This window comes from Narcine bancroftii, chromosome 9 (genome assembly GCF_036971445.1).
Source record: "Narcine bancroftii isolate sNarBan1 chromosome 9, sNarBan1.hap1, whole genome shotgun sequence".
NCBI lineage: Eukaryota > Metazoa > Chordata > Chondrichthyes > Torpediniformes > Narcinidae > Narcine > Narcine bancroftii.
In genome coordinates this window covers 71,599,245-71,615,328 of record NC_091477.1, presented here as the reverse complement: position 1 = coordinate 71,615,328, position 16,084 = coordinate 71,599,245, and the positions used below count along the sequence as shown (strand labels likewise).

Below are 16,084 nucleotides of genomic sequence, written 5' to 3'. Positions count from 1 at the left end.
TCCAGTCCACTAGTCCAATAAGGACCCCTTGTGGGATGTGCCCAGTAGATATAGAAGATTTCTGCAGGGCATCTCAAAGACTATGGGCTTCTTACTTAAAGATTTTGTATGTTCCCAGTTGATACATTTTAAGTAGCACAGGATCTATAGTTACTGTATCAGTGGAAAACAGTTAAATTCTGTGTAGTATTAACATCATTAAATTGGACATTTGCCAGTAAACACAAAACTTTTTTTTTTGAGGGGGAAGTGTTGTGGCAACGCACTTGCACAAGTTTTGTGTGTGACATTAGATACACGGAATAACGTTGAATGCAGTATTTCAGTGTTTGGTGCCATATTAATGAATAAAGACATGCTTACCTCTCCTCCTGAGTAATGTTATTTCCAAAGGCCAAATATGTAACAAACTGTTGTAATCTTCCAATCATCCATAGATACAGGAGTAGTGATTATAAAAGGTCAATGATTGGGATAATTATAAGCCAGTTGGTGGTGGTGTTAATAAAAACCATCCAAGAGAGAAATTAATGTCATTTGAATCAAGAATTGGCATGGATTTGTTAAAGACAAAATTGTCCATCTTTCATTGACGAAGAGGACATGGGGGTAGGTAGGGTAGAGGGAGTCACGGAGGAAGTAGTCCATGCGGAAGACAGAGAAGGGAAGAGGGAAAAGTTGTTTATCTAATTTGTTTTTGATGGGATAACAGAATACAAGAAGCCATAGCAGTTAAAAAAAAATGGTGGAAGAATTCAGCCAGTCAAGAAGCATCTGTGGAAAGAGAAATGCTTTGGGTCAAGTACTCTTTCTCAAAACTTGCAGGTGTGGGGGCACGGAGGTAATTGGAAAATTTACAGCTTTAAAACTTCCCAGGGATTCAAGCAGTTATTCCAAATAAAGCAATCACTTGCACTCCTTTCAATCTCGTCTACTGCATAGTGTTTGATGGAGAAATCAAATACAGATTGGATCATTGCTTGTGAAAGGAACGTGTGCTCTCAGTCCACAGGGTTGATCCTGAGATTCCTGTAACATGCCATTTTATGGATTAAGTTTATTACAATATAACTAATACAGCAAGAAGGTTCTTCAGTGAGCAAACCAAAGGGTTGTCCCTAATATTCATGCGGATGTATAAAGAGCACAATTATGGAGCATGGGATTGCAACAAAAAGATCAATTATCACCAAGGACAGTAGGAGAGCACTGTTGTGGGGTTCATTCAGGACCCTGATGGCTGTGGGTTTTTTTTAAAAGTCTGCAAGGAGGGAGAAGATATTGTCTAGGGTATTTCAGTATGTTGGCTGCCTTACATAGGCAGTGGTAGTAGATGCAGCCCGTGGAAAAGAAGGAATTTTGTGAATTGCTCAATGCCTCAAACAGCCTTTCCCATCTATTGTTGTTGAGGAATTGCTCCCAATGTGGTCTGCCCGACATTGGAGGAATGCAGATGAAGTGACCATTTTGAAGAGCTCCTGCATACAATCCACTGGGGTGAGCCTGAGCTACCAGTTGCCAGCTACTATAATTCTCCATCTCACTCAGATCTGTCTGCATCCTCCTGCCCTGGCACAACACAAGCTTGAGGAACAACAACATCTCACCTTTTCTCTGAATGTTAGTTCTGTTGGTTATCCATCTGTAATATTGGATGTTTTCCTCTCCACTTGCATTTCACAGCTTCATGTACTCTTGCCCTTTTCAAGTGTCCTCAAATAAATCAACTTCAGCATCATCGTAACCCTGCTGTCACCCACTAGAAAAGTTCCCTATATCTGTCCATTCCTCCCCCACTCCTTTTGCACCCTTAAACTCTTTAAAATCTTCTGCTCTCTCTAATTCTATCATGGTCTCTAAACTGAAACCATGTTTTTCTCTCTGAAGATGCTGCTTGACATGCTGAGTATTTGCTGAATTTGCTAGATTTTCAACCTTGAAGGGCTCAAGTCGAAACATTGGTTATGTACCTTTACCTCCGATGGATGCCGCAAGACTGGCTGAGTTCCTCCAGCATTTGTGTGCTTTTACTATAATCACGACGACAGCAGACTTTCATGTTTATTACAGTCCTTTGCTTTCATCATTTTCAAGATTCAAGAACAAGTGATTTTCTGATCAATTTGACCATACTACTGTTCCACCACCACAATCAGAATGTTGATACAGGCGCCTAACCTATCATCCCGGATTCCGAACACCGGCAACCTCCAAAAACCAGCACTTTTTACAGTAATGGAAACACCCGACCAACTCAGTCCTATGCACCACCCCCCAAAACCTCCAATCCACCCCCAGCCATCCTTTTGTCACCCACCACCCCAACCGTCCATCTAGCTCCCGACATGCTAGCAGGGGTGCAGTGCTGTTGAGGCCGGAGTCCACTTGCAGCGGCAGCTGGCGACAGATCAATGAGGGAGAAATGGCCATCTACATTATCCATAATCCCCCTCGCAACTGGAACCGCTCTGCCAACTGAGCCAACCGCTGCCTGCTTCTATCCCACTGGATGCTCATGGCTGAGAGTCACCTTTCCACTGAAGGTGAGAGAGGGCAGGCAAAGCAGTGACAGGGGGAAGACAGGGATGGGGGACTGAGCAAGTTTTACTTTAAAATTAAAAAAAAACCACGCTAGTGATATTATGGTCTTTTATGATCTTTATTTATCTAAATTCATTTAACACCCCGCACCCCCCATTTTGTGCGATTTTGAAACATTGCATTTGCTTAAAGGAACCGCCTTTTTAAAATGATTCTGAAATCTGGAAGCTTCCAAACAATGGCAGGTGTCCAGACCCAGATAAAAGGTTAGGCACCTGTCATTGTTTTAGTGGGTATGTTTGATGAGAATATCTTTGAAAATTCTGGATTGGTGGAAATTGTTAATATATGGCTGGTGTGATGCAATGTTTTTGCCACTTATCAACCAAATCTAAATGAAATTTGGAAATAAATGCCCATATTATCCATCAAAAAAAACAGTACAGTGCCTTAAATCTTTTTCAATAGGCATGCTGTGTAATCTGTGTAACTGCTTATGTTGTTTAATGGATTTCTGCATCAATAAAATGCTTAGAAGATGCCAAGAGGATAAGGAAGATCAAGATAGATCCCAGAGTATTAAGTGATTAACAGGTTAAAAGGTCCATTCTGGCAATGTATTATTTCTCTTACTACGGATAAAAATGTAGCAATCATTCACTCTATCCATATTAATCACAGATTTTCTTTAAACAATTAATGTGGTAGAACAAAAAACACATACATTGCAATTATACAAGCTCAGAAATGTTTCAATGAAATCTTGATCCTCAACTTCCAGAAAAGGGCACATTTGTTAGGATTGCAAGAAGGCAGCACAACATTTTTGAGGTCCAACAGCCAGAGTATATTCTTCCTGAACTGAGGAATTGAACTGAACACTGTGCACTCACTGAACAGTTCAGGGGGCCATATGATGGATGAAAGGTCTTTGAAGAAACAGCTGAAGTTTCAAGACTTTGTCCCAATGCTAATATAATTGGCTCCAACAGCAGCTCATCCTTTATTTGAAGTACACCAGGCACTGTTGTCAACAACTCCAAACCTGACAAAAGCACCTTGCTGTGACAGGGTCAGGTGTCTCCTTCATTTCAGGGATGATCACTCTTGTAACACAGCCTCTTTTGACCATGGTTGAGCAAAGGCAGAAATGGAATCTGTAACCAAGAGCTGCTGACACAGCCCATTTGGAGGAGCAAGGTAGCTAGAGAGTGTCACAAGAGTATTGTCAGAAATCTTCCACTTTCCTCATGTTTGAGAGGAGATGGGTAGCAATTGACTAGACTGAATGGATTTATCCGGTGAGTTGTGGGCATGGGTAATTTTCCAGTTTTTTTAGAGGCACATGATGTAGATAGGTTGGAAAGCCTTTGGAACAGGGCAGCTGATGTCTTCAGCATCATGGTCAGAGCAAATAGCCTTTTGTGGTAATCAGCGTATTTTGACATTTCTGGATATCAAGTGCAGCAAAATAAATTGGACTAAGTTTGGTTTCTCAGATGGCGAGTCCCTCAGGAGAACAAGATGAATCATTTACTTGGAGATGGCAGTTAACTCTTCACACTGATCTTTTGAACGTAGATGCTCAGCTATGCCATTACTTTGAATGTGAACATTCAGAGTCTTATCCTTCAGATCGTTGTTTGGGAAACCAACATTCAATATGTGACAGTACTATGTGAGGGTGGGTGGGGAAAGAAAAGGGCAGGTGCTCTGATTGCATTTGTCATCCGTGGGCTCTCTGTAACTGTGATGTTGTCCAAACACGTGTAGTGTGCCCAACTGTCTTTTCCAAAGCAGCTCAAGGAAGTCCCGCTTGAAATAAATAACAATCAGCCAAATTCTTCTGGAGAGAGGGAGAGGTGATTTCCACCTCTAATTTTTTTTGTTTATCAATGGAATTGTAAACTGTACAATTAGTAAAGTCCATGCATTTGGGTGCTTTTAATGTTCATTCTTTACAAAATAGATAAAGCACAGACATTTTGTCCTCACAAGCAAAAGATGACGTTATGGATCGGGTGAGATACCGTGAAAGGCTGCAGCATACAAAATGTATCAATCAAAACACAGGAGCACGTTCTTCAGATCGGAGTCAATAACAAAATCATGCATTCCTTTGTTTAACTATAATTTAGTATATATTTTTTTTAATCAAATACCTTCAGAATATCAGTCAAATAAAACACTTGGAGATTCAGGCATGAGAAGGAGCTCCCAGTTCTCAGAATCTGATAAAGGTAGCATCGATTTGTCGCACAGAAGGAAGGGACAAGATTACTTTGCGCCGATAGTGTGGGTCCTTTTGCAGTGGGTTGCCTTCAAGATACACCGTCTGCAGTTCTTTGGCATTCTTCAGCTCATCCAGGTCACTCCACTGTTCAATTAAATTATCATTCATCTGAAAATTCAAGGCAGAGGAACTTTTCAACACAAGGCAGGCGAATGACCTCAGGCATCATAATTTTTAAATACTGTATGAGGATTCTTTTTAAAATTATCCAACCTTCACGAGTCCAAGAACACAAATGGGAATCTCAGGGGGACTTTCTTTCCCAGAGAGGGGAGGACCAGGAAAAACACTTTCTGAAAAATGTTTGCAGCAATGCCATTAGTCCTTTTTTCACTGGCACCTTGTCCCAGGAATTAACCAATTAAGAAGGGTCCAGTGGAAAAGGAAAACAATCAGCACGCAGCCATTCAATGACATCAAATCACGCCGGGGATCGATGGCTTCTACCCATACTTATTTCTCTGGCATCAGCTGACATTGGCTTAGTGATTAAACCAGTGGAAAAAGGCCAACTTCCATCAATTCCATTCGAAGGGATGAGTGCATTCAGTGGAAAAGCAGTTAGTGACCCGGTTAAAAGTAGTCCAGTAGCCCACTAACACACATGGGTTCCCACTGGTCAGCGTGGACTGATTAGCTTGTTTTTCTGCTGTATAATTCTACAGTGAAAATGGAAGAGTTGACTTGATTAATGATGAAAGCACTTTAAAGGTTACAGAATCTTAGATGTGCTGTGAAAACTGAATGCAATTAAGAAATCATATAAGATTCAAAATTTGTAGACTCCCTCTTGTCAGCTGTGAAACAATAGAGAATTTAAGTGTAATAATAGCAAAGTGCTTTTAAATGGGGAAGTTAACATTATAAAAACAAACATAAGCAGTGTTGCTCATGTTGGGCAAAGCATTGTATTCCTGCAGTGCAAATAAGAATAATTTCCTGCAACAAAATTACCATATATACTCATATAATGGTCAATATCGTATAATAGTTGACCACCCCCTGGTTTGGCCCAAAAATAAGGTACTTTTGCATGACCCATGTAAACATCAACCCTTCCCCGCAACCCCGGTCAGCTACCTGCCCACCAGAACTCTCAGCGCCTTGACCACCTGCCCATCCAAGCTCCCAACTGTAGATCTTCACCCCAGCCCACTAGAGCTCCCAACAGACCAGCCGCCTTGCCTCAACGATCTGCCCATCTGAGCTCCCAACGCTCGCCCATTCGAGTTCCTGATCGTAGATCCTCACCCCAGCTAACCACCAACTGGAGTTCCCGATGTACCAATCACCGACCTACCAGAGCTCCCTACTGGGGATCCTCACTCCTATTGCCTGCCCATTTGAGCTCTTGACGCCCCAACCGCAGACTTACCACCCGGTCCTGGCCATCCAAGCTCCTGGTACCTTGAATGACGCAGGTATTTACCAAGGTTAAAAGTTTGAACCGTTTAAAGGTCAACTCCTCCTTTTTTGGCCCAAAAGAGTGGTTCAAAAAATTCGATTATTACATGAGTACATACAATATACACAAAAATAAAAGTGACAACCATTTTAGATTCCATAATCAGTAGTGATTGAGAATTTAGTTAATGTTTGAATTGTTATTTTAATAAAAAGTCTAAGTCAAATATATTGCTTGAAAATATGAAACAGTAATGAAAGAGAAGAATGCCCATGATAAGACTGCCCATGAAAAACTGAGCAAATGAAAAAGATCAATGTAAATGTTCAGAACCAGAATTTATTATCTTAAACAAGTCACGAAATTCATTGTTTTGCAGCAGGATCACAGAGCAAACATTCATATAAATGACCTTAGAAAAATTATTAAAAGTAGTCCACAAAAGTAAGGCAGTGTCTTGGGTTCACCGATTATTCAAAAATCTGATGGCAGTGGGGAAGAAGCTGTCTTTGTGCCACTGAGTGCTCAACTTTAGGCTCCTGTACCTTTCTCCTCCAATGGTAGCAGAGTGAAGAGGGCATGGGTGCGTGGTGGGGGTCCTTGAAGATAGAGCCTGCTTTCTTAAGACACCGTTTCTTGTAAATGTCCTTAGTGGAGTGAAGTATGGTGCCTGTGATGTCGCAGCCTGAGTTAACAACCTCTGGAGTTTTCTCTTTTCCTAAGCGTTGGCACCTCCGTACCAGTAATGCAACCAGCCCGAATGTTCTCCATGGTACACCTGTAGAGGTTTGAGAGTCTTGTGACATTCAAATCTCCTCAAACTCCTCACAAAGTATAGCTGTCAGCGAGCCTTCTTCATGATTGCATCATTACAGAGGCTCCAGGACAGATCCTTGGAAATGTTGACACTCAGGAATTTGAATTTCTTGACCTTCTCCATTAATGAGCCCTCAATGAGGACTGAGTAGTGTTCTCCTGACGTCCACAATCACCTCCTTGGTTTTGCTAATGTTAAATGCAAAGTTTTTGGTGCGACTCAAGGTATTTCGGGGATGGGGGGGGGGGGGGGGGGGGCGGAAGAAAGTATTTCATCCTTATCCCTCAAAATCTTTCCCATGCATGTATCTGTTTAAATATGTTTTAAGCATTGCAATTATCCTCATCTCTACAATTTCCACTACAAGCTTGTTCTACATACCCACCAACACCTGTATGGCCTCTTCAATCTTTCCTCTCTCACAAATCTATGCTCCCTAATTTAGACTCTGCTACCCTGGGAAAAAGACCAATCATTCACCTTGGATAGGACATAGCTCAACTCCCTGTGTTCCAATGAGAAAAGTCTAAGCCTATCCAGCCTCAAGCTGGATCCCGTTAACTTTCTTCTGAATCTTTTCTGCACTATTACCCAGCTTAATGTGATCTTTCCTTTAGCTGGGTGACCAGTACTGCAGAGGATGATTAGTGAGTTTGCTGAACAACTACCCACGTGCCCCACTTTGATGAAGCCGGGTACTTGTAACCTCAAAGACTATGTTCTACAATTCTTTCAAAGTCTCTACCATTTACTGTCCAAGTCCTGTCCTGGCTTAACATACTAAAATGCAACCCTCAGACTTGTTAGATCTGCTATTCTTTGGCTCACTGTCCCAGTTCATCTTGATCTTGTTGTTATCTCAGGTAGCTCTCTTCACTGTCTGTAAAGGTTTAAACCTTGTTTTTGCTTCTTAGTAATTTTGTGCCTCTCCCTTTACAGATAAGTATTGTTTGTAGTGTTACTATAGTTAGTAATAATGCCATATGTTGTAATATGCATGCAGACTCGGAGCTTGCTTTCTCAGTCTTTGGAGAACCATGAAAGGGACGCAAGCTCTAAATATTTTTCTTTGAATTAGTCTTAATCTTTTCTTATCATCTTATATCGTTATGTCTTTAAATATAACCAAATGCTTTATTTATTCATCGTAATGATGAAAATCAATGCTATAAACGGATAAACTTCACAATCAATTAAAGCTATGTAAATCTGCATCTACAGAGTTTAGTTTTTTGGATTAAGAAGATTGTAATTCAGAATATCGTCCTTGCATTTCTTTGAAGATGACACATTTTGAAATTGGGAAATACTAGAAAAGGGAAGTGTCGTCTATATTCGTCACTATACCCCCAATTTTGTTGTCATCAGTAAACTTAGTAATCATGCAAATTACACTGTCATCCAGGTTATGAACATAGACGACAAACAGGAGTGAACTCAGTAACAATCACTGCATCTAAACTGAATTGGAACTCTCCCCGACCACCCCCTGACTCCTACCATCATGTTAATTCTATATCCAATTGGCCAGCTCAATCTGGATTAGATGTGATCTGACCTTCTGGACCAGACTACCAAGCAGGACCTTGTCAAAAGCTTTGATGAGGGGCTCAAGTCTGAAACATCAGTTCTCGATCTTTGTCTTTGCTACATTAAGGACACTGTTTGACCTGCTGAGCTTTTTCAGCATTTTGTATTTTAAATGAGAAGGTAGTCAAAAGAATTTCCCTTGATAGGTGTATCAAAATAAGAGGGCGCAGATTTAGTGAGAGAGGAAGGAGCTTTTAAATAGGAGCTTAGGTCGGGGTTTATGTGTCTCTGTGTCAGAAAACACACAGAGAATGATTGCCATCAAGAATTAAATACAATATCCATTTGAAGGGGCAATCAGAAAACTTTGTCCTCATGCAGGTAGATGAGCAAAGAGGTCAGCATGTGATGAATTAAATGTCTCATTTTTGTGCTGTGCAACTCAATCGCAGATTCTGGTAAACAGAGGAAATTACAAGAAATAATGGGAAACAAAATGGATAATGAAAGTATACATGAAAGAGAATTTCCCTTGGGATACAGAAATCAACAAAAGCTTTTGGAATTTGAGCAAGGGACATATGTGACTCTTGTTGACAGGTCAAAGTATTTGTCCATAAATCTTGTAACAATATTTATAATACAGGAAGAGGATACCAAGCTGGACATCCTGACGGAACTAATGTTTTGTGCTTTTCTCTGATTCACAACAGGAAGTAAAATAACTGAAGAAAATCATAGCAAACTGCAAAACACTCCCATTTTGTATGATAATATTGGAAAATTCTTGAGACATGAAGTAAAATTTGCTCAATTTGTGAATCATCCTTTTATATGTAAGCTTCTGTAATAAATGGTTTTAATTTCAGATTCTGAAGTCAAGGTAACATTGGGAAGTTAGAAGAGTGTATAATTAAGGATAAAGTATTCAGCTAATCAGAAAGGATGAATGCCTAATTGTTTTTTTTATTTAAAAAGTGATAGTGTCACTGGACAGAGGAATGATCAAGATTACCTTTCTGGACCTCCAAATGTATTTGTGAGATTCCTATACATCATAATTAGATTAAACTGGTGAGGAAATGAGTTCGTCAACAGAGTAAATAATACCAGGCAATGAACCCATTTTAAAATCTGGGATTTTTGTCAAGAAAATGCATTTTGAAGCTCTGCCAAATTTGTGAATTTAGGTGACAAGTAAAAGATTAGGCTTAGAAGAAACTAAATGGACTGGCTCCATTCAAATATTCTGTCATTTGACTGCAAGTACCTTCCATGCCAGCTCAGACCTGCAACCAAAGCTCACTGTACAAGCTCCTGCTTTGGTTGCCCCTGGACTTGTGTGCAGATTTTTTTTTAATATATTTTATTTAATCAACATATACAAGATGAAATAATTGGCAATAATATACCAATATAATAGAATGTTAATAAATGTTGAAACTATATATAAAAAACTAAAATCTATAAACTAAAAAATCCACCTAATACAAATAAAAACTAATACCCCTATTGGCCCACCCTCACCCCTAAAACTAATCTAATGCCAAAAATAAAATACATAATACTTCATTGTAAAATAATTACAATTGATTAATTTGGATTGCATCAGTTAGCACTCAGAGACCTCAAACCCATCATAAAATTATTATACCTTCAGGGAAAACTTCACTTATCAGGAAAAATAAAGAAAAATTTTATAATTTTAATTTTATTATTCTAGCATACTGATTTGGACCTTAACTATTTTGTTTTTTGACAGGACTGAACTTACAGCAGGGGACTTTGACAGCTGTCAAAGGACTAAACTTGCTGCGGGGATTTGACAGCTGCTAGGAGCTGTAGTAGCGTCAAGCTGCCACTAGGAAATTTTGACAGCTGTCAAAGCACGGGAACCATGCACTAGAAATCCGCGAGCCTGCAGCTGCCAACCTCTCCACCAATGTGGAGAGCTGGAACCAGCGCTGGGTAGTTTAAAAAGCCCAGAGTGCTAGTTCTGGAGAGGCTAGTTGGTGAAGTGTACGGGACTAACCAGTGCCTCTCCTGTCCTCCTTTAAGAATGAGGACTTGTATGCCAGAAGAGTGCTTATGAACCCTAAAGTAGGCTTTGGAGGTGTGAACCTCATATAGGAGGTCATTGTGGAAATTCCAGGATAAAGGAAGTGAAGGGGAGTTGTAGCCCATCCGAACCCCAAGGCAGACTTATGTTCACCTGACGGACTTGACACAACTGAAATGGGGTATTTTGGTTTTGTAGTTTATTTTGGTGATTTTTGGGGCATTTCAGCCTGGACTGGAATGGACTGGGGTTTTCTCCACATACGCTCTATAATAGTCTATTGTTGATATAGAGTTGCCATCAGGGCTGGTGTTCAGGTATTAAGTTTATTGAGTTAAGTCTATTATTGTTAGTTTTGTTAATAAATTTTGTGTTAAACTTAAGTCATTAGTTTGTGTACCTCCTAATTGCTGATGGGGAGTGCAACAATACAGGTGCCAAATTTGAAAAAATAAAGAATATTTATCCTTTAAATTATATGTAGCTTTTTCTAATGGAATCCAACTTTGAATCTCAGCGGGCCATCTATCTAATGTTAATGGAACATCAGATTTCCATGTTACAGCAACGCATTTCCTTGCTATTACGAAAACCAACTTAACAAATTTTAATTGAGAATCTGACAGCAACAATTTAGGAGAAGCACTTCCAAAATTTCCTAACAAAAGTTATTCAAGGTTTAAAGGAAAATTCACCCCAATTATCCATTGCAAAAATTTACTAATAGAAACCCAGAAAGAGTTGACTTTTGAACAAGACCACATAGAATGAAAAAAGCTCAATTTCTGTTCCACATCTAAAACATTATTCCAATAAATTCAATCTCCATCTACTCAATTTCTGCAGAGTAATATATAATTGCTGTAGAAAATTATAATGAAGTAACCTATATCTTACATTAATAGTATTCGTCACAACTTTACACAAATTTTGCCAATCTTGTTGATCCATAATTGTATCTAAATCTCGTTCTCATTTTTATTTTGAATTAAACAAGCCTACTTTAGTATCTGTTCTTATAATATATATGCAATTTAAATAAACATTTTAGTCATTCCATCAACCATAATTTGTTCCAAATTTGAAAGAGTTTTTAAAATCATTTCTGATCCTAGTTTCTCTTAAATAAGCCCTCAGTTGAAAATAAAATAATGCATTACGAGGTATATCATATTTAATCATTAATTGATCAAAAGACATCAATTGTCATAACAATTCCCCAATTTAAAAATTCCCTTAATGCCAAATATTTTTAAAAAGTTTATCTTTTGAAAAAATGAATAAAAGATTAATTAATGGCTTTTTAATGCAAAAATATTTCCATCAGTTTCAAATTCAATTTTATTCCAAATATTCAACAAATGTTTTAATATTGGAGCTTCCTTGATTTAGGTTCCCATTTATCATCAACTCACCTGGTCTAACTTCTATCTTATTTAATTCAATATCTACCCATGATGGTTAATTTTAGAGCCATGGAGAAAGTTTCTGGAAGACAATGTTGTTTAAAGGCTTGTTCTATTACTTTCATAAATAATGGAATCAATAAATCCTTAAACTCTTTGTAAAAAATTTAACTGAAAACTCATCTTCACCTGGAGATTTATTATTTTGTAAACTAGTCAGCACATCATGAACCTCCTGCTCAGTAAAAGAACGCTCTAGTTCATCTTTATTTTAGTTAAACGCAGTAAAGTCATCAATAGCCTCTCCATCATGCAGCAATTGAGATGTATATAACTTCTCATAAAATTCCTTAAATACATCATTAATTCTTTGTGGTTGATGTGTCACTTCATCATTATCCTGCTGTATTGCATTAATTGTTCGAGAAGACTGTTCCGCTTTTCATTGCCAAGCCAAAACTTTGTGATTGCTTCCCTTAATTCGTAATATTTCTGCTTAGAATGCAATATCATTTTCTCTTTTCTATATGTTAACATTGTATTATATTGTAATTTTTTTTATTAACTAAAGTTCTATATTTATCCTCAGAGGTTAAGTTTTAAATTTCCTTTTCCAATAAGGTTATTTCCTTTTCTAGTTTATCTATATCCTTCATATATTTCTTTAAGTTTTGAAGAATAGCTTATAATTTGTCCTCTGAAATAAGCTTTCATGTGTCCTAGATAACAAACACATTTTCTATTGAATATAAATTAGTATCACAAAACACTGAATATGTTGTCTTATAAATAAACAAAAATCTGGTCTTTTCAATAATAAAGAATTAAATCTTTAGACTAAGTATTATCTTTCTGCAAATTCCAACTCAAAAGAAGAAAATGGTCAGATATTAATCTAGGCTTATAATCCATGTCTATCACTCTTGATTGATTTTGAGGAGAAAGCAAAAAAAAAAATCAAACCTACTAGAATAAAAATAATCCCTTTCCTTAGGATGCATTCTTCTCCATATTTCAATTAAATTAAAAATCTTTCATTAGAGATAACAATATTTTAGCTGCGTTTGATTTCTCTGTATTTCTTGAAGATTTATCCAAGACATGTTCTAAACAAAAGGTGAAATCACCACCCACCAAAACATTTACTAAATTTAAAAAAGTATCCTGAATAAATTTCTGATCACCTAAATTAGGTACATAAATATTCAATAAAGTCCATTCTTCAGAAAATATTTGACAATTTACTATAAAATACTTTCCCATCAGATCTGTAGTTAAATTTTGAATTTTAACTGGTAAATTTTTCTTAATTAAAAATGTCACTCCCTTAGCTTTTGAGTTAAATGTAGAAAAAACTACTTGGCCTATCTAATCTCTTAAATTTTAAGTGTTTAGTTTCAGTTAAATGGGCCTCTTGTAAAAAGGCAATATCCACTCCTAATTTCTACATATAGAATAAAACCTTTCTTTTTATGGGTCCATTAATCCCATTAATATTAAAATTCAGTATCTTAACTTTTTTACCCATTATTTTCATCAATAGATTTTAACAAATTACTGTCATGCATTCCTGTCCAGGAAGAATTCCCATAAATTAAATTAGTCTCAGCTGTCATAATCTGGAATCCAGTTACACTGAATTAATTCAAAATACAGTTATTATAAAAAAGTATTAAACTAATGAAAAAATAAATAATAATAAACCCCTCCTCTCCAAAATCCCAGAAGGACTAGCATTACTACCCTCCATTGTACAGGTCACAGTCAAACCACAAGAACACATACAGTCATCAGAAACTGACGAACACAACCCCCGACTCCTAGAGGAAAGAAAAATTCTTCAAAGCAACAAAGCTAACAGAAGAAAAAAAGGAAAGAGAACACACTCCCCATTCATCAATAAGTTATTTCAACAAGTCCTCTTGTACTAATGGTCAAGCCTTGGGCAAATCTTTAACAAAATCTTCAGCCTGGATATAGTTAGTGAAGAAGACATTTTGATGATCTAGCATAAATACTTTCAATGCAGCTGGGTATCGAAGCACAAATCTCTAAACTTTATCATACAAAGCCTTCTTAACAGGATTCAACTCTTTCCTTTTCTTCAAAAGAGCTTGACTTAAATCTGGATAAAAGAAAATCTCATCACCTTTGTAATTCAAAGGTCCATGTTCTTTAGCTCTTCTCATTGCTAGACCAAGTATCTTCTTTGTCTTGATGATTCAAAAATCAGATCAATAGACCGAGGTCTCTAATTCAATCCTGGTTTTGGTTGGAGAGCTCTATGGGCTCTCTCAATCAAAATTCTCTCTTCAAAATGATCTTGTCCAAACATTTCCGGTATCCAATCTTGGAAAAAATCGAATTGGATCTTGGTCTTCTTTATCTTCAGACATTCCAACAATTTTGAGATTATTCCTTAGACTATAATTTTCCAAAATATCAACTTTCTCCAATAATTATTCATTCATAGAAACCAAAGTAGTAACAGAGTCTTCATTAACAGTTGTTGTTTTCGCAATACATTGAACTTCTTCATGGTTGTCTTGAATTCTTTCTTCTAATTTGTCAACCCTTTGACCAAATCAATAAATAATGCTTCACAAATCAATTTAGCTTGTTGTATTTCTCCAGTTAAAAATTTAGAATTATTTTCCATTGCCTTTGCAGTTTATAAATTTTAAATCTCAATTTTATCAATTTTTTCTGAAAAAAAAACTTTGTCTTGACTTTAAATTCTGTGCTTGTATCTTCCTTTTCACTTGTAAAATTATTAAAATCATCTTCTATATCAGGAAAGTCTTCTTCAACAACTGGAGCACATGCGCAGTGCTGACTTACTCTTCCCAACGGTGTCATCTTTATGGAGAGCTGCAGAGATGGCTCTGAGATAATCCTTCTCCAGGGCTGTCTCCAACAGGGCTCCAGGAGAAACGTCAACGGCTGGCTTTGCAGATAAGGTAGGCCCAGGTTCTTTTCCTTTCCTTCACGTTTTTCTTTTAAATTTTATTTTCTCAGAGGCATTTTGTTCTTGTTTGTAAACACTTTAAACTAACTTTAAAGTAACTGAAAGTGTAAACTTTTCTTAACAAGTATTTTTTTTAAATAAAATCCCCAAGAGTCACAAGGGTGAGCTGCATTCCCTATGGCAACATGGGCCCTCCCCACTTATATGCAAATTGATTAATAAAGAATATCTAACCTCACTGTGGTCGTAGTGTATTACCCATCCTTGGTTTTGTCCACAGATTTTCAGATCAGATTGTCAGATTTATTGTCAGAATACTAGAACTCTAGGATTTCTCAGCAAGACGGACACCAGAAATCCACTATCACTGATAAGTTACAAATCCTGTTCCTCAAAAGTCACATGACATCACATACAACCCTGAGATTCCTTTTTCTGCTTGTGAAGCAGAATTACCACTTACTGTTAGAGCCAAAAAACTGCATCCAGTGTATATGTATGAAAACAAATAAAGAACTGTAAACAGATAACCAATGTAACCAATGTCCTTAAATGAGTCCCTGATTGATGTATCAGCATTTAGATCTGATTGGACTGTTATTCCATTTCCACTAAAGATGGCTCAACACCTCCAATATGCACTCATCTTCCTGTTTCCCAAAGAACCGTTAAAACTTAATCATGAAATAATGCCATCCCATTTTATCAGAAACTAATATTAAGCAGCAATACCAACATAAACCACCTCAGCCCAGCCCTGCTACTAACATTGTTTTACCCATGATTTTAATTATTTCAGAACCAGTATGTGTGCAAAAACTTGGTCAGAACAAATTATCCCATGTACCAAATTCCACAAAGTTTTGTAAGGTCAATGCAATTTTTTCAAATATCCCCATAGCTTTCTCCATCTTCATAATCTCCAGTCATATTCTCTCAAATACAATTTTGTGCTCTGACAGTACTTTCACTCTTCAATAGTCTTTATTCTTTGGGCCCCACCCTAAATTTTTTCTTTGCTGTTCTACTCCTCTCCTGAGGATCAGAATCATTTCAGCCCAGATA

At 37.4% G+C, this 16,084-nt stretch overlaps 1 protein-coding gene across 2 annotated transcripts in view; it reads right to left on the bottom strand.

The window, feature by feature from the left end:
- Nucleotides 1–2,640: 2,640 nt before the first annotated feature.
- Nucleotides 2,641–16,084, bottom strand: part of ppp1r7 (protein phosphatase 1, regulatory (inhibitor) subunit 7) — a 60,189-nt gene continuing 46,745 nt past the window's right edge. For both annotated transcript variants that reach the window (XM_069896416.1, XM_069896415.1), the window contains one exon: nucleotides 2,641–4,942. In XM_069896416.1, the coding sequence (XP_069752517.1) occupies nucleotides 4,766–4,942 (177 nt within the window). In that variant the 3' untranslated portion in view covers nucleotides 2,641–4,765. The remainder of the gene's footprint in view (nucleotides 4,943–16,084) is intronic.